Raw genomic sequence first — 24,739 nt, 5'->3', positions numbered from 1 at the left:
AGGGTCATGATGAAAAGATTTCCAGAAGTGACAGTGGTTCAGTCTCAGAGGCCTAGTCCCTGCAAAGAGGCTCATCTATCAGAGCTGGAGGGAGTCAGACAAAATAATGCCAGTAACTAGATACTACTTCAAGGCAGTGGGGCTTCAGAGAAGGGGGGATCAGCCTGGACTGGAGGGTTTCAGGAAGACCACCTCAAAGAAGTAGGATTGGCCCTGGTTCATTGTGAGAATTTGGTGAAGCAGAGATGAGAAGTGAAAGGTATTCCCAGTCAGAGAACAGCCGGAGCAAAGGGTGGGAGATGGGAAGGGGTATGGTTTCTGGGAGGTTAAAGGGTGGTAGAGACGATGAGGTGGCCAACTGACATGGTTTGGTCTTTCCACGCCATGGTGCAGCCCCTTCCCCTGCAGACTTGGGGTGGGCGAGGAAGGGCCTCTGACATCTCTGGGACTTTCTCTTGTTCTCTCTGTAGGGGCTTTGCTCTGTATAAGGCCTCCATCCTTAAGAGCATCAATTTCCATCGGCAGGCAGAGGAGAAGTCCTTGGCACAGCTGAAAAGACAGTAAGCATCCTCTCTGTCTCCCCTAGGACCAGAATAGCTATGAGGTCTTTGAGGAAGATGCTGGCAGGTGTCTCAAGAGCATCAGCTTAGAGGCAGCTGTCCCAGCAAGGGGAGCAAAGTGGTTTTGAATAGAGGGAGAGTGGTCTACATAACCATCTCTGAAATGGGTCAGGGGTGTTGCCCATTTGGGAAGGGGGGAAGGAAGAGCATGATATGAATGAATTGGACTGAGTTAAACCAAAGGAATGGTTTTGAGGTCATTTTGATCTTTTCTTCTGCTAGGATGGAAAGGATCCGGGCCAAACAGGAGAAGTATCGCCTGGGGCGGACATCCAGCGAGTGCCCCGAAGACCCAGAACAAGACCCAGGTAAGAGCCAGGCCTGCTGAGGGGGCTCCTTGGAGGACTGCACACCCATTCTGAGGATGGAGACTACATCTAACCACTGCCCTTCCCAACTCATCCTCACCCCACCTCCATGCCATCTCCAGTCTGCCATGTCAATCATCATACCACAGATGTGACCAAGGACCTATTGGGGAAACTTAGTGCCTGGGCTGACAAGGCACTGAGCCAAGAATTCTGAAGAGTTATGCTGGGCACTGCCCACTTTGCCAAATGTCCTGTTCTACTGTTTGACTCTGTGTGTCTTTGTCTGTGTTGTACGGCCCTTCCCACCTGGGCCATGTGACAAGGCAGAATCAACCTCAGAAGCACACACACACACACACACACACACACACACACACACACACGTCCCCTCAGCGTCAGATGCCCACTTACATATGATCTGAACCAAGTAGGGCATCACTAGTCTACGTTCTAGACTCATCCTGCCCCTCATCAGTCCCTCCCTCATCCAAGTAGCTAGCCCACAATACAGGGTCTTCTAGGTACCCATCCTCCCTCAGCCCCATGCAACATATTTCATATTCTCATCATGCCCGTTCTGCAGAGCCAGGTGGCCCGAGCAGCTCTTCCCAACCCAGAAGGCGATGGTGGCGGCCCTGGTTAGACCATGCCACAGGTACAACTTCCTCCTTCCTGGTTGGGGCCTCAGCAGGCCTGCTGTCCAGCCCTAGCCTCGCATTACTAACTGGATTGATGCCTGGAGGTGTCCCCTTCTTTGCTGCAACTAGGAGCCCCTGACTCAGCATGACTTTCCCTGCCTTGATGACAGGGTCCCCAATAACATAATCTCCCCTGAATCTTTCCTTTCTCTTTCCCCTTTTATTTCTCTCCTCTCTCCTTGCTTTTTCTTCCCCCTTTCTCTCTTCTTTCCTACCTTCCTACCTTCTCTGGGACCCATCTCACCCCTCCCCACATATGTAACATGAGAAGACTGGATTAAGTGATTGGATTGGATTGGAAAAAGTGATGACAAGAGCCAAGATGGCTCCCTGAAGTTATTCATGGTCATGACAGGCTATCCTCATTTCCCTTTTTGACTTGTTTATTAAACAAATAGATGAGGGGGATGCTCTGGATGCGGTTTACCTAGAGGTGAGCTGAGCTTTTGATAAGTGTCCCCAACTATCCTCATAGAGAAAATGGAAAGATATAGACTGGACGATAATACAATTAGATGAATAGGAATGAATTAGATGAAAGAAATGGCAAATCACTCCAGTATCTTTGCCAAGAAAACCCCACATGGGGTCATAAAGAGTTGGACATGACTGAACATTGTCATTGGATAAAACTTAGATGACTGGACGCTTAAGAGTAGCTGTTGGTGGGGGTGTTTTGTGTCATTGTGGAGAGTGTCCAGAGGAGGGCAGGCAAAATGGTGAGAGGCTTTGAGTCCCCAACATGTGAGGATGGGTTGGAGAAACTGGACACATTTAGCCTAGAGAAGAAAAGACTCCTGGGTAAGCATGATAGTTGTCCTTTAATGTTTAATGGGCTCTCAGGGATACCTGGTATTGCTTGATTACAGAGGACAGAGCTGGATGTATTAGGTAGAATTTGCAAAGATGCCAATTTAGGTTCAACGTAGGAAAATCTTCCTAAATCTTAGAACTGCCCTAAAGTGGGATGGGTGTCTTGGAGAGTGGACAGGTCTCCTGGCAGAGGCTGGATGATTACCTGTAAAGTATATTCAAATGGGAATTCCTTTTGGAATTGGATTAGATTAGATGGTTGCTGAGGTCCTTTCCAACTCTCAAATTCTGTGACAAAATGATCTTGAGGGTCCCTTCTGGTTTCAGCATTTTACCCACATTCTTTAAAAAGAAAATTGCTATCCTTTGTTTTCACATCACCTAAATTTCCCCTCTTCTTTCTCAAAGACCCTGTATATTTTCTCGAGAGTCTTTTCAAAGTCTTCTCCACTCTTTCCTTTCCTCTATTCCCTCTTCTTACCTCTCTCCCTCTTTCTCTCCTTTTCTCTATCCTCTGGTCTCTGTTTAGTGTGGGACTTGACCTTCCAAGTGCTCCCATCTTCCTTTGGTCCTCACTTCGTCCCTGTCCTTGTCCTTGTCCTCATGCCAGTCTTTGGCTCTGCCCTGTGCCCATTCCTGTCTGGTTTGATTTGCTGCCGATGCACCTGCTGCTGTGGCTGCCGCTGCCTCCCTGTGCCTCCAGCTGCCTTGCTTAGCTGTGCATGATGAATGTGCCTGCTTCTCACCATCCTCCTCCTCTGGACCAATGGTTCATCCAAGAAGTCAGAGGGTGGAGAATGGAGACATCAGACAATGAGGTGTGGGTGTCATAGCAGAGGCACCCCTGCCTCTTGTCAAAATCTCCCAATGGAATTGGCTGTCTTGAAAATTAAGAAGGGAAGTGTAGAAACCCTCTCAAACTCAATCTCAGGTGACATCCTGCCGAAGGGTGACCCTTCCTAACCTTCTTCCTTAGGATAAATAAAAAGAAGTGATCCTTATCCCTGGATAATAGGAGATCTCATTTGCTCCTCTTATCTTTTCTCAGGTGGACTGGGCTAATTCAGGGTCAGCCCACTTGAGGAATTAGTAGAAATAATAGTACTACCTGATAGTAAGATCACTGTCTCTCTTACTAATGACTCCTCATCTGTCATAGATGTCTAAGGCTTACAAATAGCCTTCTATACATTATCTGGTGTGATCCTCACAATGTCCCTTCAAGATGGCTACAACAGCTGTCATTATTCCCGTTTTGCTGATGATGGAGACTGAGGTTCAGGGAAGGGAAATGACTTGTCCAGCTGTCAGAAGGGGCATCATCACAGCCATGTGATCATAGCTGCCCACAGCTCCCCTCCCTTTGTGGAATGGATCCAAGTTGACTCTTGAAAGTTGACTCATTTCAGCTCTTTCTACCCACCAAGAGCTCTAATCTAGGAGATTTGGGCAGGGCTAGGGGGAGGACAGGGAGGGAAGGAGTTAGGAGAAGGTGATCCTAGGATCCCAGCCCGGGGCCAGACTGGGACTGTATGCCTTGTCCCCCTCCCCTGCAGTGATCCACTCTGGGGATTACTACCTGTTTGAGTCTGACAGTGAGGAAGAGGAGGAGGCACTGCCCGAGGACCCCAGGCCTTCATCACAGAGTGCCTTCCAGGTCAGTCGGGGAGAAGACGAGGGTGGGGGTGGCGGTGTCTCACTCCAAAGCTTTGATACCCTCTCCTACATCTCATCCCAAACCCATCTCTGATAACACTGAGGGAATTGACCTTGCTTTCCCAGGGCTTCCCTAAAGCATCCCCTGACAGAGGCTGCTTCTTTCGTGAATGAACCCAAACCCACCACACATATTGATTACAAGGGTTTTGTTTTACCTTTGTTTTGCCTGGGGAGAGAGAAAATAAAAGCTTGCGAATTCAACATTTAAATTAAAAAAACCCATGCCTCTCTGTGCCAAGCCCCCTGTGCCAATACCTGTCCAACAAACAGGTATTGAGAGCCCGCATCATTTGGTGCTCTGTGCTGGGCCGTGGGAGAGAAGGAGAAGTATGAGAGACCCTTCCCTCACAATCAGCCAACAAACAGTTATCAAGCACTTGTTAGTGCTAAATGCTGGGGATACAAATATAATAAAGACAGCTCCCTGCCTTCAAGGAGTTTCAGGTGTAACACACACAGAGGAAAGCTAAAAGGCAGGGGGTGGGGGTGGGAGAGGAGTCAAAACCCTCCAAACAAGGGGATTGGATTACCTGAACTAACTCTAAAGTCCTTTCTAACTAAGTCTCTGCTGTGATGAGAACTTCCAAACACATCGCAAACGCATACAATGGCAGAGCCAGAATTCTTTGGCTGCTTCTTATACGGTGGTACAGATACTAAAATAATTGAGGAAGGAGAGGTTGGGGGTGAGGGCTGAAGTAAGGAGAGAAAGGCTTAAACAGAGATGTCCCAAGCCCCTGGTGTAGACAGAGAAGGCAGAGCAGCCTTTAAGGCCCCTTTCTTGTACTCAGTCCAGATGAGCCTTGGAAAAATGAAATCCCCCATTCTCAGAGTACTCTGTGTTGACCAGGATGATAGCTCTGCCTCCCCTTTCCTCCTCCATCCTGAATCACTAGCACCAAATTTCTGGTCCTCATCCGACCTTTAGATCATGAGAGCCAAAGAGGTACCTTAGAGATCATAGCCGGATTTGGGATGACTTGTAATCTAACACCCTCATTTATAGAGGAAGAAATTTAAAGCCCAGAAAAAGGAAATGACTTTTCCAAGGTCATCTTTAGAGTTCATGACAGAGTTAGGGCTGAAAATCAGGTCTTTTGGGTCTTCTTCCAGGGCTCTTTGCCTGATTCCATATCTTCTTTCAGACAAGCCTTTCCAGGTTTCTCTGAACCCAAACCTTTCATTATTTCTTACAGCACAATAGGATTACATAATTTTGAAATATCATAACTTGTTCAACCATTCCCCAACTGACAGGCTTCTCTTCAGTTTCTAGTTCTTTACCACCACAAAAAGAGATACTATAATTATTTTTGCATTGGTGGGTCCTTTTCCTTTTTCTTTGATCTCTTTGCATATGAATGGTACTGTTTTACACAGTTTAATAAGTTGGGGTTTTTTTTTTGGTATAGTACCAAATTGCTTTCCAGAATGAGGGAAGTAATTCACAATGCTATCAACCGTATCTTAATGTGCCTGTCTTTCCCCAGTGCCTCCAGCATTTGTCACTTTCCTTTTTGGTTATCTTTGCCAGTCTGATAGGTAGGAGGTGAAACTTTCAAATTACTATAATTTGCATTTCCCTGATTATTAGTAATTTGGAGCATTTTTTTCATGACTGTTGGATTTCTTTCTTTGAAAACTGCCCATTCCTATCCTTTGACCATTTATCAGTTGTATCCCATATCACCTTAAGTGCTGGACATGGCATTAGAAGACCTTCTACAGGAAGCCTTCCCTAACCCCTCTCCATCCTAGGGTTTTTTCCCTTTTAATTATTTCCTCTTCATCCTGTATGCAGCTTGTTTCTACATCTCTGTTTGTGGTCTGTCCCATTAGATTGGAATCCTTAAGGGCAAGAACTGTCTTTTGCCTCCTTTTGTATCCTTGGTGCTTCATAAATGTTCATTAACTGACCTAGGTCTAAATTCTGGCTACCTATACAACCTCAGGCGACCTCTTTGGGTCTGTTTTTTTAATCTGTGAAATGAAGGGATCAGGCCAGATGGTCTCTAAAGATCTCTTCTAGCTTTGTATCTAGGGTCCTCGTGGTCTTTATAAATGAGCCCCAACCAAGGCAGGCAGATTCCTTGAGCTCCACCTATGTGTGGGTCCAAATCACTCTCCTTTTTTTCCCTTGGGTACAGATGGCGTATCAGGCATGGGTGACCAATCCTCAGACTGTTTTGAGAAGACGGCGGCAGGAGCAGCAGCTCCAAGAAGCTGGCGAAATGCCCTCAGCTGGGCAACTGGAAGGTAAGGGAGGCACAGGGATAGGGAGGGGAAGGACAGTGTCATCCATCACTGTCCTGGAAGGATGCTGATCTGTGGGATAAGCACCAGTTGAGAGCTAAGAGCCTTTTCTACCCCTGGCCAAGCTGCTCCCCCTTTCCATCCCCTTCCTTTCTCTGAGGGGGAGTCCCCAAGTAATTCTGTTCTATCTCTGCCTGGCCCACCTTGGGACATGGGATTTGCCTGCATGGAATGGACAGGGCCAACACTCTGGCTATGGGTGTATGTGGAGGGAGGGTTGTGGGAGGTGTTAGCATTAGTACTGGCTCCCCATGTTGGACATAAGAGGCACTTAGGAAAACTTGAGTGACAAACTGACCCACTTCTCTATCCATATGTCCACCCAGAGTCCGATCTGTCAGGGGATCAGGAAGAAGAGGTACCAGGTAAGTGAGGGCAGAGGTAGCTTTTCGTCCTTGGTGGGTTCTGGGAGGTCTCAGTACAGATGCCCGTTTGCCAGATGGGCAGTGAAAGTGGCTAGGCCATGGCAGACATTGACCTATGCCCTCTGCTCTCTGCAGAGCAAATCCCTGGCCCTTGGGTACCTGCAGTCAGCCCCCAAGCATCAGTGTTCCACCTTAGGTACTCAGGAACACAGACCCTCACATAGACATGCCATCCCCCTAGTTAGCACTTAGTCTCAACTGAGAAGTTGGAGGGTGGGGACACACCCAAGTAATTTCCTCCATCCTTAAGAGCAAGGGTGAGCCACCCCCAGACCAGTCCTTGACCTGGTTTATGCCACCCACACCTCCAGAGCTCTCTGCTCTAGGTCAGACCCCATATATAGTAGTAAGACACCTCCCAGGCCAGGTTAGACCCTGGGACCATCTGGGAATGAGAGATGGGGCCACTTGGGACTAGGCCTTAAGAAGAGCATTGACTCTGGAGGCAGAGGACCTGGGACCAAATCTTGCCTGTGAGATTTATTACCAAAGTCTCCTTGGGCCAGTCATTCAACTTCTCTGGGCCTCAGTTTCCCTACCTGTTAAATGAGGGGGTTGAACTAGATGACTCCTCTCTGGTTCTAGGACCCTGTGCTCTATGTGCACCTCCTTCTCTTTCCCTGTCCCCCAACTTCTGGGACTGGGCAGGGCAGGGGTAGGAGGGGGCTGCTCCTCTCTCCCACAGCTCAGCCCTCCTGCTCCCTTTGCCACAGGCAGAAACAACGTGATGCAGCGGCTTCTGAATATCCTGCACTTCCTGTGGGTGCTGGGCCAGGCAGGGGTGGATGGGCTGACCCAATGGCTCAATACCTTCACCCGGCACCATACCACCATATCCACTGTGCTTCGGGCTGAACGCTATGTCCTCACTCAGGAGCTGCTCAAGGTGCTCACAAGAGAAGGGAACTGGGGGAGGTGGTGGGTGGACCAGAAAGGGGCAGCTGTCCTAGGCATCGTGCACCTGGCTTGGGCAGGTAACACACATCCTCCTCCTCCATCTTTCTTAGACAATCCCATTTTAGCATATCCAACAACCATCTGTTAGCAAACAGTATTCTATGCACGCCCTGTGCTAGGCCAGGGGGAGAGCTGAGGATAAGTAAGACATGATTCCTGACCTCAGGGAGTTTACAGTCAATCAAGCAAGAAGATGCCAGGAACCCTCATGGCCTCTGCTGAGCTTCCCATTGTCAGGACCCCCATTGGTGTTGGCCTCTATGGAGCTTCCAACTGTGTCCTGCACCATTCTAGGCCTGCATTGGGCAGAGAAGAGAATAGTACATTCAGTCTCTGCAGGAATTCATAAGTTATTGGAAAAAAAAGACCAATATCCTCTCTCCCTTCCTTGCCCCATCAATGAAACAGTGAGAGAAGTCTGTGCAATCAAATGGGAGAGTCTTCCTACAAACTGCGTGGGAGAAGTGCAGAGGAGGGCAGCATTGAACACTCTGACCTGGAATAGTCAGGAAGGCTTTCTGGAAGAGGTGGGCTTGAGTTGAGTTTTGAAAGATGTGGTGCAAAGAGAATCTTCCAAACAGAACTAGCAGGGACATGAACAGAGGCAGAGGCAAAGAATGAGTGTGGTCTATACAGAGGATACTGAAGATACCAGCCTTGCTGCAGTGGACAGAGGATGTTATTGTGGTGAGGGATGGGGCAGAAGGGCCTGGACCTCTGGTTGCCATGGCCATGGTGCCCTTGACAATGGGCGAGACAGTCCACTGGCAGAACTGGCCTATTCCACTCTACCAGCCTCCTTACCTCTTAATATTCCTTCAGTGGTCCCAACAGTCGCTTGGCATAATAAGCCCTTTAGGGAAGTGTGGCGCCAAAGTAACCAATCAATCAACATTTATTAAGGGTCTACTTTATTATTTTGTACCAGGCACTGTGTTAAGCTCTGGAGATACAAAAAAAAATGGGGAGCAAAAGACAGTCCTTGTCTCAAGGAGCTTATAATCTCATGGGAGACACCATATGCAAACAAATGTATAAATAGCAAGCTCTATATAGGATAAATGGGAAATAATTAATAAGGAAGGATTAATAGGAATTTAAAGGGATTGGGGAAGCCTTCCTGTAGAAGGTGAGATTTTAGCTGAGACTTAAAGGAGGTCAGCAAAGTCAGTAGTTGTAGTGAAAGAGGGGAGAGAGTGCCAGACATGGGGGATAGCCAGAGACAATGCCCAGAGCCAAGAGAGGGAGGGTTTTGTTCATAAAACAGCCATAAGTCAGAGTCACTGGATCTAAGGGAATGTGCTGGGGAGTAAGATGTAAGAAGTCTGAAACGGTGGGAGGGGAATAGGGCATTGAATGCCAAACAGAGCATTATGGGTTTGCTCCTGGAGCCACTGGCTTTGTAGTCTGGGTTCAAAACCTAGCTGTGTTGCTTACTGTCTGTGTGACTTTGGGCAGGTCACATCACCTTTGTAGACTTCAGTTCCCTCATCTGTAATATAAGAGGGTTGGTCTAGGTGACCTTTGAGGTCCCAAATCTATGTTCCTTGTCTCTTCCTAAACTGTTACAAAAATCTCCTGTCTGGTGTTCTTGTTTTATGATCCTTCCCTCTCCGGTGGATCACCTAATCAGCTAGCAAAATAATCTTTCTAATGTATTCAAAGACCTCCACAATCATCTATCTATCTATCATATATATGTACCATACACATATATATATCTCATACACACACACACACCACACACCACACACACACACACACACACACACACACACACACACACACACACACACACACACACACACACACACACACACACACACCTCAGGCTTATCTCACTTTACTTCTCTGTCCCCGCAAACTGCACATGCCTTCTCCAACCTCCAAGAATTTGCACAGGCCCCCGCCCATACCTGGAATACATTCCTTTTTCATTTTGCCCTGCTAAAATCTTGCTCTTGCTTCAAGGCCCAAATCATGGGACCAGCCCCTCCTTGTAGCCTTCACTGATGCCCTCAACTGAAAGTGATTTCTCCTTTTCAAATAATTGCCAGAGCAATTTGCCTGGATCTCAGCATTAATCCTACCTTGTTCCCTACTCCCATTTGTGTGCATGCCCCACCTGAGGTAAGTTCCCTGAGGCCAGGGGCTGTGTTGTTTTGCTTCTTTGTATCCCCAGCACCTAGCTCTTAGTAGATGCTAAATAAAAGTTTGTTGAATGAATGAATGAAAGCACAGGCCAGCCCTGAGCTGTTTCAAAAGAGCTGAGGGGGTGGGTTAAGAGAGGACAGAGGAGCCCCAGGTCTGGCCCTAAGGGGTCACTGCTCCCCAGCCTGACCACCCAGAGCCTTCCCACACAGGGTGGTGACATCCAGCGGGGTGTGCTGGATGGGCTGTACCTGAAGGAGGAGGAAGAGGAACTTGGGTTGCAGAGCCCCATCAGCAGAGACTTCCATAGCAGCACGGCTTCAAGGCAGGTGCATAGGGAGGATCGTGGGTGGGAAGGCAGGACCAAGTTGCCCGGGTGGAGAGGGCTTCTTAGACCAGTTCCCCACCCCTCTACACACACACATACCTCTTCTTTTCCTTCTGATTCCTCAAAACTGCTATTGTCACCATGTCAGTCCCCACCGGAGAGTGAGTGACCATGTTCCCTAATTCCCACCCTAACACCTGCCCCCAACCACCAATGGGCATTGGGGCAAGCCCAACATCCTCCCTGGCCTAATAACCCTTTCCCAAAGTCCTTGGATTGTACATATGGTAGGATGAAGACCTAGAAGACCCCCCCGCCTCTGACAGTGTCTGTCTCCTCTGCCTCACAGTGGGCGTGGGGCAGAGGAGATACTCAGCAGTGCGACTGAGTACACAGGGGCCACAAGCCCCCTGACCACAGGCTACAATACCCAGAGCAACAGTGAGGAGCTCCTTGGGGGCCCAGACACCTCTGAAAATGGAGACTCAACCCAGGGCTCCCAAGAGCTTCTGGCACACCCCAGTATCTGGAAACGGACAGCAAGTGAGCTGCTCCTCAACAGGTACCAACCCCCCTGGCCCTCCTGTCCTCCTTTCACAATCCCAAACATGCAGAACCTTGAAGGTATCTCAGGGATCATTGGTCCTCTCTACTGTGTACCTGACCTTTGGTCACTCAGCCCCTGACTGAAGGACTCGGCTCCCTCTGAGGGCACCGGGCCCACTTTGGTCAGCTACCATTGTGGAGAAATGTTTTTCTTCTATCTAGGTGGAATCTGCCTCGCTTAGAATATCCATTTCTCATAGTCTCACCTTCTGGGGAGAAACAGGACAAGTCTAAGCCTTTTTTCACTTGCTTGCCCCTCCAGGACTGATCTGCCTGTTTCTCACAGACCATACAAGAGTTAGAAGGGACCTCAAAAGTCATTTGGTCCAACCCTATCATTTTATAGTGGGGGAAAGTGAGGTCCAGAGCTATTAAGTGGGATTTGAACTCAGGCTCTCTGATTCTAGAGCCATTGCTAATCCCTTTATACCATACTAGATTATGGGAATCCATAAGGGGAGGAAGGTTTCCAGGCCAGGGTGTCCAGCAGAAAGTCTGAGTCAGGGAGATGGTAAAGGCACTTGGGATCCAGCCTTGTTTGCCCTCTTGCCCTGGATGACTGTGGCTGGGCTGAAGGACTGGGGACCCAATCAGAATGAGGGTCATGGAGATGCCTCTGCCATCCTCCCCAACTCCCCCCTTCTCAGGCGATTCAGGTTTGAGGAGCTGGAGGCCTCGGAGCACTTTTATGAGAGCCAGGGCCGGACCCTGAGGCTGCTGCAGGCCCTCTACCTCTTTGTGGCTGCCCACTCGGAGCTGGTTTGCTACTTCATCATCATCCTTAATAACATGGTCACGGCCTCCGTGGCCTCCCTGGTGCTGCCTGTGCTGATGTTCCTGTGGGCCATGCTATCTATCCCCCGGCCCAGCAAGCGCTTCTGGATGACGGCCATCATCTTCACTGAGGTGGGGGGGCCTCCCCTTAGGGTTGAGAACCAGAGGCTGTCGCAGCTTGGGGTGGGGGTTAGAAAATAGACTCTATGAACTGGAAGGGGCTTAGAACACAGGATGTCAGAGCTGAGAGGGCCCTTGGAACAGAGAATGTCAGAGCTGAGAGGGCCCTTAGAACAGAGAATGTCAGAGCTGAGAGGGATCTTAGAACACAGAATTTCAGAGCTGGGAGGGCCGTTAGAACAGAGAATGTCAGAGCTAGAAGGGCTCTTAGAACATAAAATTTCAGAGCTGGGAGGGCCCTTAGAATACAGAAGGTCAGAGAGGTCAGTCTACATCTCTCCTGGTGCAGATGGAGGACCTGAATCAGCTGGCAGGGCTAGGTGGGAGTGGGGAGGGGGCACCAGCCTCTGGCAGGTGGCACAGGTAACAGGCCACCCAGGGGCCAAAAGGGCAGGGGCGTGTGACAGTGGCTGTGGTTCCTGGAGCTCCCTCTCCTCTCCTGGGCAGGTGATGGTGGTGATCAAGTACCTGTTCCAGTTCGGCTTCTTTCCCTGGAACAGCTCCTCCATGCTGCGGCGCTATGAGAACAAGCCCTACTTTGCACCAAGGATTTTGGGCCTGGAGAAGACAGACAGTTACATCAAGTATGACCTGGTCCAGCTCCTGGCCCTCTTCTTCCACCGGTCTCTGCTGCTGGTGAGCCCTGGCACCAGGGGAGGGGTGGGCACATAGGACCCTCCATCTCAGTTTCCCCTTTACCCCTCTTTTGAGAAGAGCCTTGAAGTCAGAGGTCACTGTGCTCATGGGTTGGACAGACCTCAACCCTTCTGGTCAGTTTATGGACCAGGTCCAGAATATAAGGTATAGAGGGCAGGGGTTGGTTCTAGGGCCCCTGGCACAGTCTCTGGGAGCCTGTGGGTTTTAACTTCCTTACCCATTGTCCAAAGATATGCCAAGGACTCACCGTGGCCCTCCCCACTCATTCCTCAGTGCTATGGCCTGTGGGACCATGAAGGGGACACATTCATCAAGGAGCAGGACCAAGGTGAAGACCAGGAGAGGCAAGTGTTGGAAGAGAAGGCTAGGCCAGAGCCAGTGACCCAGGATGAGGTGGGAACAGGGCCCCAGGACCAGCAGGAGACTGAAGAGGGAATCAAGGCTGAAGATGAAATCCAGGTTGAGGACAGGAGCCAGGACGCAGCCCCAGCTCAGGTTGAAGGAGCCAAGGACGCAAAACCATTCGGTCTTCGATTTAGAAGGAAGAAGAAGGCCAAAAGGCCCCTGGGGCCAGAGGCCATCGGTATCATGATAATGTTCCCCTTGACATCTGCACCCTGCCCTTGCCTCACCAAGCACCATCCCATTTCTTGGCTTTGAGTGCCACCTCCAACTCCCTCCCTGACTATCCCAGGGCACATCATTTAACCTCTTGGCCTCAGTTTCTTCTGCTTTTAAAATGAGTAGTCTGGGGCTGCTGGGTAGTGAGTGGATACAGCACTAGCCCTAGAGTCAGGAGTTGCTGACTTCAGATCTGGCCTCAGATACTTACTAGCTATGTGACCTTGGGCAAGTCACTTAACCCTAATTGCTTAAAAAATAAATAAACAAGTAGAATGAGTGACTTGGAATAGCTTAAGGGTACTTAACCTCTTTTTAGTCATGGACCTCTCTGGCAATCTGGTGAAACCTAGAGATTCCTTCTCAAAATTGTGTCTTTAAATGCATAAAATCAAATACAGAAGATTACAAAGGAAAACAAAGTTTACTATAAATATAGACATTATTTCCCATTCAGGTTCACAGATGCTCCTGAAATCTGTGGTACTAAGAACCCCTGGAATTGTTGATCTCTATGACTAAGTCTATGATCCTATGAATCTCTGGGATAATCAGGGCAGGGATTATTACCCCCATCGTACAGATGTAGAAACTGAGGCTTAGGGAGGATGAATGCCTTGCCATAATCATAAGTCAGTAGCAGAGGCAGACTAGAATCCAGGTCTCCTGCAGACTCAGGAAAGCCTTCTGAGCATCTCTGGATGCCACTTCCTTTAGCACAGGGTCTCTTACCCTTGCTGATCCCAGCCCCTCAGGCAGGAAGATAGGCCCCACAGGGGATGCACCACCTTTCTTAGCCCCCTGGGCCCCAGGGGAGCCTTTGGAGGGGAGCTCCCAGCCAAAAGAAGCCCAGACCAGCCAACGACCCAGCTCTCCATGCCCCCAGCCCCAGGCCTGTGCCTGTCTGACAAGCCTTCCTCCTTGCCCTGCAGAGGAAGAGGAAGAACTGAAGGAAAGAAAAGAGAAGCAGAAAAGCCGTCCCCAGGAAAAGATGAAGGCTATGGGAATCCAGATCAGACGCTTCTTCAAGACTTTGTATGTACCCTCAGTTTTGTGCCCTGGGTCCTGCCTTGGACTAGGCTGAAGCTACCAAATGCCATCATTCCAGAGCTTTGAGAGGGTGGTTTGGAGGGGCTGCTTCATTTGAGAGGGACAAAGAGATTGGTGCTGATGGTGGCCCAAGAACCCCATCCCTGTCCCCCACCCCAGCCCATGCAAAGGCATGGAGATGGGAAATTACACCTCGGAGGTTAGACTGGGCTCATTCCCTGGCCTGGTGCCCCTGTCCTTTCCTTGTAGTGATGGGGAAAAGGTTGCCCTGAAGACCCGGCTACTGGGTCCTAAGGTGCCACCCTTCCTTAACAGGCTGCAGAATATATACCAGCCCATACGTGGTTTCTTCTGGGACATCCTCCACACCCAGTACCGAGCAGCCACCGATGTCTATGCCCTCATGTTCCTGGCAGATGTTGTTGACTTCATCATCATCGTTTTCGGCTTTTGGGCTTTTGGGGTAAGAAATTCCCTCTTCTTTCCACTCCTGTTAGTCCACCATTCATTCAGCGATGATCTCGAGAATCTCATCCAGCATTAATTCAAGATTTGGGTTTCTCCCACATGCCCTGTTTGTGCTCACTGGTGGGAGATACGGCCCCTGCCCATGTGAGGCTTCCAGTCTCCTTGGGGAGAAAGCAACATGACCCAGGGATACTCCCTCCCATCCAGACCAGCCATCTTGCTTCATCCCTATTTCCCTGCCAAAACTTGGTCAGGTTGCCAAGTATGTTTTGTAAACCTATTAGTATAACAATAACAGCTCATGCTTTCCAGCTTACAAAGCAGTATCTACATAACAACCCTGAAAAAGAAGGTGGTGAGAAAGATTATCCCCATTTACACATGAGGAAACTAAGGTTCAGAGAGGTTCTATTTTCTCACACACAACTTATCAGCTTATCACAGCTGGGATTCAAACCATCTTAGGACTTCAAGATCAATAGAAGAATGAATGAATGAATGAATGAACAAGTATTTGTTAAGCATTACTATGTGCTAAGCACTGAGGATATGATATGAGACAATCCCTGCTCTCAAACAGCTCACATTCTAACAAACCCATATAGGGAGTGAGGAACAGAGAAGGCCATCACAAGGGTGGTGAACGGAGCCACTTGTCCCATCTTTTCCTGTCTATTGTCCTGTCTAGTAGCAATATTGATTGATTGATTCATCAAGAGTGAAAACACAAAGTATAGGTGGAGGTATAAAGCAGGATGCCTGCTCTAGGGAGGCCCTGCTTTCCTGGTAGATGGCTGGATCTGGGGCCCCTGGATATGGTGGGTTACCCCCAATCCAGACAGCCCTGCTGCAGGAGAGAGGGAGGACAGGGGATGGAGATGGTCTTTGATGGTCTGAGCCCAAGGACACTATTCTAACTGGCCGCTGCCTGTCAAATAAATGTTGAGCTTGGGAAGGAGTTGGCACCAGGTCCTGGTGGCACACAGGGCCCGGGGCAGAGGTCTTCCCTGCCCACCTCAGCCTATAGTTACTTCTCCCTCTTCTAATCCCCTCCAGCCCTTAATGTCTATCCCTTGTCATCTAGAACCTTCTTCCCTTCCTCAGATATTTCTTGCACTGTGGGTAAGGCACCGTAAGCACTTTTCTCATCCACTGTCTGTCTAGTTTCCTTCTCTAATTGTTCAAAGTGTTGTCTTATCTCCACAGTCAGACTGAAGCTCTCTACACTCAGGGACTGGGTGTGACCTGGGGCAAATACTTGACTTCTCTCCTGATCTTCACGGTGGATAGAACATCGAACTTGGAGTCAGAAGGTCTTGGGTTCAGATCCTTTCCCTGCTAGCTGAGTGTCTCTCAGGAGCTTTAGCAAAAGGGATACAATAATATATAGAATACGTACACATAATGTCGTATGTAGTTATATGTAATATAATAATAATGTATCATATTATACATTGTACATATTATATAATGTATTATACTATGTAATAATATAATAGCCATAAGACTCGGAGTGCTAGAAGAAAGAATAATCGGTGGATAGTGCTTTGAGGTTCTTACATAGGGCTAAAATCTGAGACTACGAAGACAAAAATGAAAAACAATCCCTGCTCTCACTCTTTCATTCTCTTTCTGTTTCCACCATGTAAATAATAGCTAATGATTATCATTAACATTTATATAACAATTAAATCACTCCTTCCTCGCAACATGATGGAAGGAAGGTGCTGTTATCTCTTTTACAGATGAGGAAACTGAGGCAGACAGAGGTTAAGTGCTTTGCCCAGGGTCACACAGCAGTATTTGAACTTGGATCTCTAAGTCCACCACTGTGCCACCAGCTGCCTCTTTACAACAGATTTTATCATCTCTATTTTACAGATGGGGAAACAGAGGTTCAGGGAAAATAGTGACTTGCCCATGGTCAAAAGTGGGATTTGAACTCAGGTCTCTTCTGACTCGTGTTCTTTCTATCATTCCTTTTCCGCTCTGAAATTCTTTAGTTCTCTGATTCTTTTTCACAGTGTCTAGGATCGGACACCTGACAGGGGTTCACTGAATGCTTTTGGTTCCTTGAAATGGAAAGGTCAAAATGACATAAGACAGGGATCCCTCGAGTCTCGTGGGGTGGGGGTGGGGCTGTCCATTTTCTGGAGTCAAAAGAACACCAGACTGGGAATCAAGAGTCCTGGGTTCTAAACTCAGCTCCAATACTAGTTGTCTACATGATCATAAACAAGTCACTTTCCTTCTTGGTTTCCTCATCTGTTAAAAGGAGGAGGATGGACTCAGTAGTCACTAAGGACTTTTTGATTCCAATGTGTTCCTCACCCTCCCAGAAACACTCGGCTGCCACGGACATCACCTCCTCGCTGTCGGATGACCAGGTACCCGAGGCCTTCCTCGTCATGCTGCTCATCCAGTTTGCCACAATGGTCATCGACCGGGCCCTGTACCTGCGTAAGACCGTGCTGGGAAAGCTCATTTTCCAGGTCATCCTAGTGTTTGGAATCCATCTCTGGATGTTCTTCATCCTGCCCGCCGTCACTGAGAGGTAGGCATGGGATGGGAGGTGGGATGTGGTGGCCCTGACTTGGGGAGGGCTGGGGAAAGATATACCCCCTGACCACTGGGCAGGCTTTAGACATGGTGTGTTGTGGGGAACTGGGGGGCTGTATAATCTTCCCCCAAGGCATGTCTACATATACATAGAGACCAGGGATCCATGCCTTTGATGGAGAGTAAAGAGGGGATTTGTACAGAGGGGCTCATGCAGAGGCTCTCAGCCAATGGGACCAATGCCAACATGGCTGTAGGCATGGGAGGCTCCCTAAGGAATTTGCAGCTGCTCCAGATCCCAAAGTTCTAGCTATATCTAATTGGAAGATTTGGGGGTCCTTTCTGACTGAATTCCAAGTTCCTGTTACCTGGAGTGATGGGGAGCAGGTCCCAATACCTGTGTCATTAGGGATGCCCTTAGGCCAAGTGTCATGGCACCCATGGACTTGACTTTAGGGTACCACCTTCCTCTCCCTGCAGGATGTTCAGCCAGAATGCTGTGGCCCAGCTGTGGTACTTTGTAAAGTGCATCTACTTTGCCCTATCAGCATACCAGATACGTTGTGGGTATCCCACCCGCATCCTGGGTAACTTCCTCACCAAGAAATATAATCATCTCAACCTCTTCCTGTTCCAGGGGTAAGCTCCAGGTCTACCCCTCAGTCCCCAGAGCAGTGACTCCTACATACTCCAAAGTCAGCCTCACCCAAGGGGCCAAGTAGGTCCTAACTCCATGTTTCAATTACAGAATGAGAAGGTGCAACCTCTCATCACTGGGACCTAGCTCCAGGCTTTTCTCCTGGTGGCCCAGTCATTGAACACCATGGGAAGCTGAACCTGAAAGGACCCTCAGGGATCATCAAGGCTAAGCCCTCCCCATTTTACAGATGAGGAAATTGAAGCCCAGAGAAAGGAAATGATTCTAGTCAGTGGGTAGAGATACTGGAGTTATCTAGGATGTCCCTCCTGTCCCTGCTAATCAGCAGAAGTCATGGGGGTGGGCAGGGCCAGAGGTTAACACCTGAATCCTGTCTGGGAGCAGATTCCGGCTGGTGCCATTCTTGGTAGAGCTGCGGGCTGTGATGGACTGGGTGTGGACGGACACTACATTATCCCTGTCCAACTGGATGTGTGTGGAGGATATCTATGCCAACATCTTCATCATCAAGTGCAGCCGAGAGACAGAGAAGGTAGTGTTGGGCCCCTGAGCCTGTGCAGGGATAGCAGAGAGAAGGAAAGGGGAGGGAGGGAGGCAGAATGACAGATGGATAGATGGATGGATGGGTGATAGATGAATGGATGAATGTATAGACAGATGGATGAATGGATAGATAGGTTAGGTGGATGAATGGATACATAGGTGGATGGATAGATGATAGATGGATAGATGGATGGATGAATAGATAATTGGAGGCAGGTAGATGGTCAATAAACATTTATTAAGTCCCTACTGTATGCCAGGCACTGCACTAAGCTTTGGAGATACAAAGAAAGGTAAAAAAAGATAGTCTCTACTCTCAAGGAGTTACAGTTTAATGGTGAGACAACATGAAAACTACTATACACAAACAAGCTATATAAGGTATAAATTGGAAATGATCAACAGAAGGAAGGCACTAGAATTCATGAGGACTGAAAACAGCTTCTTGTAAAAGGTGGAATTTTCAATGGGACTTGAAGGAAGCCAGGAAGCACAGATGAGGTGGGAGGGCACTCCACGTGTGGGAAAGAGCCAGTGAAAATGACAAGAGCTTAGAACTGGAAGGTCTTGTAGCAGGGATGGCAAAGGGGCCAGTGTCACTGGATCACAAAGGATGTGGTAGTGATGGAGGTGGGACTGAGCATGTGAGGGGTAAGAAAGTTGGAAAGGTAGGGAGGAGTAAGTTATGAATGACCAATAGAAGATTTTATATTTGATCCTGAAAGTGACTCAGAGCCACTAGAATTTGATGAATGTGGGTGGTTGGGGAGGCATGGTCAGACCTGAGCTTTAGGAAGATCACTTTGATAGCACAGTGGAGGATGGATTGGTGTGGGGGAGAAACTAGAGCCAGGCAGACCCACCAGAAGCTATTTCAATAGTCCAGACATGAGAGCATAAGGGTCTGCACCAGAGTGGAGACAGTGTCAGAGGACAGAAGGGGGCATAAAAGAGAGATGTTACAAAGGTAAAATCAATAGACCTTGACAACAACTCAGATCTGGGGGGTGGGGTGAGAGAACAAAAAGTGTCAAGGATATTATCCACTTTGCAAGTCTAGGTGACCGGGAGAATGATGTTGCCCTCAACATAGGGCAGAAATGGAAAATTTAGAACAGGGGAGAGCTTTGGGGGAATAGATGAGTCCAATTTTGGACTTGTGTTTAAGATGTCGATAGGACATTCACTTCAAGATGTCCAATAGGACATTGACTAAAGGTCAGCAGAGAGGTTAGGGCTGCAGAGGCAGATTTGAGAATCATTGGCATGGAAATAATACATCAATCACCAAGGAACATAGTATAGAGGGAGAAGAGAAGAGGCCCCAGGACTAGACACTTGGGACACCCACAGTTAGTGGATGTGATCTAGCAATAGCAAATGAGGAGTGGCCAGGAGAGATCAGTGTCAAGAAAGGAGAAGAAGGTGATCTCTAGAGTCAAAGCCTGTGGAGTGGTCAAGGTGGATGAGAATTGAGAAAAGGTGATTAAATTTAGCAATTATGAAATTGTTTGTGACTTTGGAGAGAGCAGTTGAATGATAAAGCTGGAAAGCAGACTGCAAAGTGTTAAGAAGAGGGTGAAAGAAACATAAGTGGAGGTACTGCCTTGTCAAGTAGTAGTGTAGACTGCCTTGTCAAGGAATTTAGCCTTAAAAGGGAGGCCAGAGAGGGGACAACAGCCAATAGAAATGGGAAGATCAAGTTGGGGGGTGGGATTTGAGGATGGAGGAGACATGGGCATAGTGGTAGGCACTAGGGAAGCAGCCGGTAGACAAGGAGAGATGGAAAATTAGGGAGTGGAGACGATAGATGGGACAATCTGCCAGAGAAGATGGGGTGGAATGGGGTCACTTGTACACAGAGGGGTTAGTCTCGGCAAAGAGATAGCCCACTTCATCATGTGAGAAATGGATGAATTCATGACAGAAAGTCACATCATCCTTGGTAGATGTGAGATGAGGACTCAGTTTTTTCAGATATATGATGTAAGGTTCTCAACTGAGAAGGTGGGAGGAGGGGAAGGCATGGCAGGTTTGAGGATGGATGAAAAGGTTTGGAAAAGCTGCTGGGGTTGAGTAGGATAGTGAGTCAATTAAGGAGGTGTGAAAGAATTGCCTTGCTGTGGTTGTCATTATGTAACTTCCATTTGTCGTGGGTTCCAAATAGCATGCTTTCAGGGTTTTTCCAGCTTTGTTCAGTAGCAAGTGAGTAGGAGAGTAGGCAGAGGCTGGTGGGAGTAATTCCAGGCTGAGGCTGGGCAGAGCAAAATTGACAACAGGATAAAGGGACAAGGGATTCAATGTAGGGTGAAGCTGGTTCACTAAGAGGCAAAGAGAGACAATGGAGGAGAGTGTAGCCAGGGCAGGATTAATGGTCTGGGGAAGAATTAGGGGGCCCAAGACTGGAGGTCATGGGGAGAATAAAGCCCGGGGTTTGGGTGGTGTAATGCAGAGGGATAAATGGAATAATCAAAGGTTGTGATCAGTTCATAAACCCAGAAGTGGATGTGACAAGATCAAGGGGATGACTATCTTCGTCTGAGATGGGGTGGAGGAATAAATCACTGGAAATGGGCAAATGGAGGAAATGAGAGATAAGGCTGTTGGAGGGAGCATCAGTAAGTCTCCTAGTATGAGAGCAGAGTTGATGAGAAGAGAAAGACTGTAAGACTGTGAGCACTAAACTCATTGAAGAAAAAAAAGGGAGTATCCTAGGTCACTTGACAATGGCTATGGGATTCTTTACTGAGTGGTAGATATGGATTGAGTGAAACTCAAAAGGGAAGTTATTGAGTGATGGTGAGAGAAAGGAGAGCTTGGAAGTGTCATTGGGGACAAAGAAGCATTCTATCTTCTCCACCTCAACCAATGAGTCTGGGGGGAATGAGGGAAAGTACAGTGCTAGAAAGGGTGGCCAAGAAGGCTCAGTCATCAGGAGGGAGCCATAAGATAGGAGTGGGAAAGGAAAAGATTTAAGATGGAAGCAAGTTTGTTACCAAGAAAGTATTCCAGAGCCCAGTAAAAGGGAAGGAAAGGAATAAGCATTTATATAGTGCCTACTACATGCCAGGCACCGTGGTTTCATAGATAACATACCTATGGCTGCAGAGGATGATCAAAGCAAGCCTTGAGTGCCAAGTTAAAGAGTTTGGACTATCCATTTGGCAGACAGTAGTAATTCATTTGAGGTTTTTTAGCAGGTGAATGACACCACCAAATCACAAGGAAGGCCATTTCTGTCCCCTTGCCCTCAGCTCTTATTTTAATTATAGCCTCTTAGCCTTGGCCTCTGTCCTGTGCAGTCTGTGGGTTCCCCATGTCCAGAATACTCACCTGCCCCATTTCTCCATCTGGCTCTAGAAATACCCACAGCCCAAAGGGCAGAAGAAAAAGAAGATTGTCAAGTACGGTATGGGAGGACTCATCATCCTCTTTCTCATCGCCATCATCTGGTTCCCACTGCTTTTTATGTCGCTGGTGCGCTCTGTGGTCGGTGTGGTCAACCACCCCATTGATGTCACTGTCACCCTCAAGCTTGGTGGCTATGAGGTAAGAAGCCTGGGGATCTCCCCAAGGATCCTTGACCTCTGCATATTCCTATGTTAGAGGGAACCAGACCCCTCAGTCTGCCTGAGAACACAACTTATCATACCAAGTTATCTAGTCCAGCCAGACTTACCAGGGCAGGCCATGCCTCTGGTGACCCACCCATGGGAACACAAGGAAAGACAAGCGCAGAGATGTACAAAAGTTGCCCTCAGAGTTGATGGTCTGGGGAGAAGTACATATTGGGGGTCAAGAAACCTTGACTACTATCTTCATGACCTTGGGCATGTCATTTCTCTCGACTGAGCCTTAGTTCTCTCGTCTGTAAGACAAAGGGGTTGGACTTTCCATCTAGAAACCCACTGTACCTGTGCTCCAATTCTGGCTCATTACTAGCTAAGTGACCTTAAGCAACTTCGTCTCTGGAACTCGGTGACCCCAAATCAGGAGTACTGTGTCCACAGGACTGTTGTGACTGCCTCAGGTGAATGCTTTATTCACGCATGCATGTATGCACACAACAGAATTATATTAAGCACCTACTCTCTGCAGAGCATTGTTCTGGGTGCTAGGGGAAGTATAGAGACCATCAGATACAGTCCTTACTCTCATGGAGTTACCAGTCTGGTAAAAGGATAAGACATGAACACAGTTAAGACATGCTAGAGGTGCCTTGGAGAATTGTTTAGGTCTTTACCACCAGCAGGAACCAGGGAAGGCACCTTGGATTGGTGGAATTCAAAGTGGGCAGGAATTCAGCAAGGCAAGAGAGGGAAGGACATCCCAGCATAGGGCACAGTGGGAGCAAAGGCAGGAAAGTACAGGCAGGTCTGTTTGGCAAAACTGGAATCAGATTTAGAATTGTAAGGGACCTTAGAGTCCCTCAAATCTAACCACCTTTATTTTACACATGAGGAAACTGAGGTACAGAGTGGTTAAGTGACTTGCCTAAGGTCACACAGCTGCTAAAGTATCTGAGACTCGTTTCAAATTTAGATATTCCTGACTCCAAGTCCACTATGCCACCTAGATGCTGCCCTGAGAATAAAAATGGCCTGGCAAAGAACTTTGAGCTTAGTAGGAAAAAAGGAATTGGCAGAGATGCCCTCTACAGTGTCCCTAAAATCTAAGCTTTAACTTAAAACTGTACTAAGACCTCCAGGACACTCTCTATCACCCTGCCAGGTATTCTTTAGGAGCAATTTATTTGAAGGCTTGAGGGGTGACTGGTAGAGAGGAAAGATGGAAAGGTGTACATTAGTGCAGATGGATAGGTGGTGATGGGCCAGTAATAGGCTGGTGCCAGGGCAAGTTAGAGAAGAGGGTGGGAGAGATGCCACAGAGCTGTAATGTACAGGAGTTGTTACGGCAGATGAAGGAAAGGACAGCGACCAAGATGACCCCATAGGAAATTGGATGAAGTATGGGGCCACCTGCAGAGATGGTGGGGTCAGGAGAACCAGATGTAGGGAATATGAGAAGTAACTGAGTTTTGGACATGTTTAGTTGGAAGAGCTGATGTGGTATCCAGGAGGAGATGCCCTGGAGGCAACTGAAGTTGGGGAGTTTGGAGCTTTAGTCTAAGGTTCACCTAAATTGAATGAACACAGATGGTAGCTGAAGCTATGTGGGTCAATGAGATTGGAGCAAAGTGGAGTAAGAGAGGGGGAAGTAACAGTGAGTGAAGGGAGAATCGTTTACAAGGATGACAAGGAGATTAGATAATAATAGCCAGTTTACATCCGGCTTTGATGTTTATAAATAATGTGTGTATCTGTATATACATATATATGTGTATATATCTATGTATATGTGTGTGTATATATCCACCTATCCATCCACCTATCCATCCATCCATCCATCCATCCATCCATCCATCCATCCATCCATCCATTCATCTCTGTTTCATTTAATCTTTTCAACCCTGTAGGGCAGGTACAGGTATTATCCCAGTTTTACAGATGGGAAAACTAAGACTGAAAAATGTTAAGTGGCTTGGTCAGTGTTACACAGTTAATGTCCAGTGGTTTAGCCACTGTGTCACCAAGGCATCGATAGTGTGAATGAAGGAGATACAAGGTCGTGATGGGAGAGTCCAATTCCAACAATTAGGGACCTGGAGCTAGTGTAATCAAAGAGATGGTAAGGTCTAGAGTATGACTATGATGGTCCTTGGCTGCAATGGGGTAGAGATTGTCGGGTTTGGGGGAGATGGAGAATTCATCTGGTCAGGTGGTTGTAGAGATTGTCTATACAAATATTAAAGTGTCTGAAGATGGTGGCAGTGATGGAGATGGCCTAGGGTGGGGGAATAGGAAGACATCATGAACCAGATTCTGAGGTCACTGTCATGAGAGGAGGGGCATCAAGTGGTAAGAAGTACATCAAGGTGGTAGAAAAGGGATCTGAGAATGGGGCTGGGGGACAGAGGACATGTTGACACCTCCCCCTAGCTTGTGGAGAGTGGTCTGAGCAGAGCCAGGGTCCTCCTCAGTTTGGAAGAGGTAAAAGGAAAGCTGGTTGAAGTTGGGGGGGAGGGGTTTGAGGAGACAGATGCATCCTGAAGAGGCAGCAAGAAGCAGGGAGGGATTCCTAAGACTGAACCATCTTCCTCCACACTCAGCCCTTGTTTACCATGAGTGCACAGCAGCAATCCATTGTGCCTTTCACACCGGACACCTACGAAAAGCTGACCAGGAAATTTGACCCTTTCCCAGTAAGCTGCCATGCCCGTAGAGTGAT

General features: G+C 48.1%; 1 protein-coding gene across 2 annotated transcripts in view; it reads left to right on the top strand.

Annotated features, from left to right (window-relative positions):
- Positions 1-24,739, top strand: part of PIEZO1 (piezo type mechanosensitive ion channel component 1 (Er blood group)) — a 173,136-nt gene that overhangs the window by 146,297 nt on the left and 2,100 nt on the right. The window contains exons 28-46 of one of the 2 annotated variants that reach the window (XM_072636327.1): positions 471-560; positions 843-928; positions 1,515-1,586; positions 3,999-4,099; positions 6,309-6,417; positions 6,801-6,839; positions 7,613-7,785; positions 10,220-10,332; positions 10,685-10,897; positions 11,589-11,847; positions 12,343-12,531; positions 12,826-13,135; positions 14,106-14,208; positions 14,539-14,686; positions 17,031-17,245; positions 17,731-17,889; positions 18,293-18,440; positions 21,812-22,000; positions 24,621-24,713. In XM_072636327.1, the coding sequence (XP_072492428.1) occupies positions 471-560; positions 843-928; positions 1,515-1,586; positions 3,999-4,099; positions 6,309-6,417; positions 6,801-6,839; positions 7,613-7,785; positions 10,220-10,332; positions 10,685-10,897; positions 11,589-11,847; positions 12,343-12,531; positions 12,826-13,135; positions 14,106-14,208; positions 14,539-14,686; positions 17,031-17,245; positions 17,731-17,889; positions 18,293-18,440; positions 21,812-22,000; positions 24,621-24,713 (2,809 nt within the window). The remainder of the gene's footprint in view (positions 1-470; positions 561-842; positions 929-1,514; positions 1,587-3,998; positions 4,100-6,308; positions 6,418-6,800; positions 6,840-7,612; positions 7,786-10,219; positions 10,333-10,684; positions 10,898-11,588; positions 11,848-12,342; positions 12,532-12,825; positions 13,136-14,105; positions 14,209-14,538; positions 14,687-17,030; positions 17,246-17,730; positions 17,890-18,292; positions 18,441-21,811; positions 22,001-24,620; positions 24,714-24,739) is intronic. The other variant, XM_072636328.1, reaches the window with a different exon arrangement.

Source organism: Notamacropus eugenii, chromosome 1 (assembly GCF_028372415.1).
Source record: "Notamacropus eugenii isolate mMacEug1 chromosome 1, mMacEug1.pri_v2, whole genome shotgun sequence".
NCBI classification, from domain to species: Eukaryota; Metazoa; Chordata; class Mammalia; order Diprotodontia; family Macropodidae; genus Notamacropus; species Notamacropus eugenii.
The sequence above is the reverse complement of the archived record's forward strand: the minus strand, read 5'-3'. Positions and strand labels throughout refer to the sequence as shown.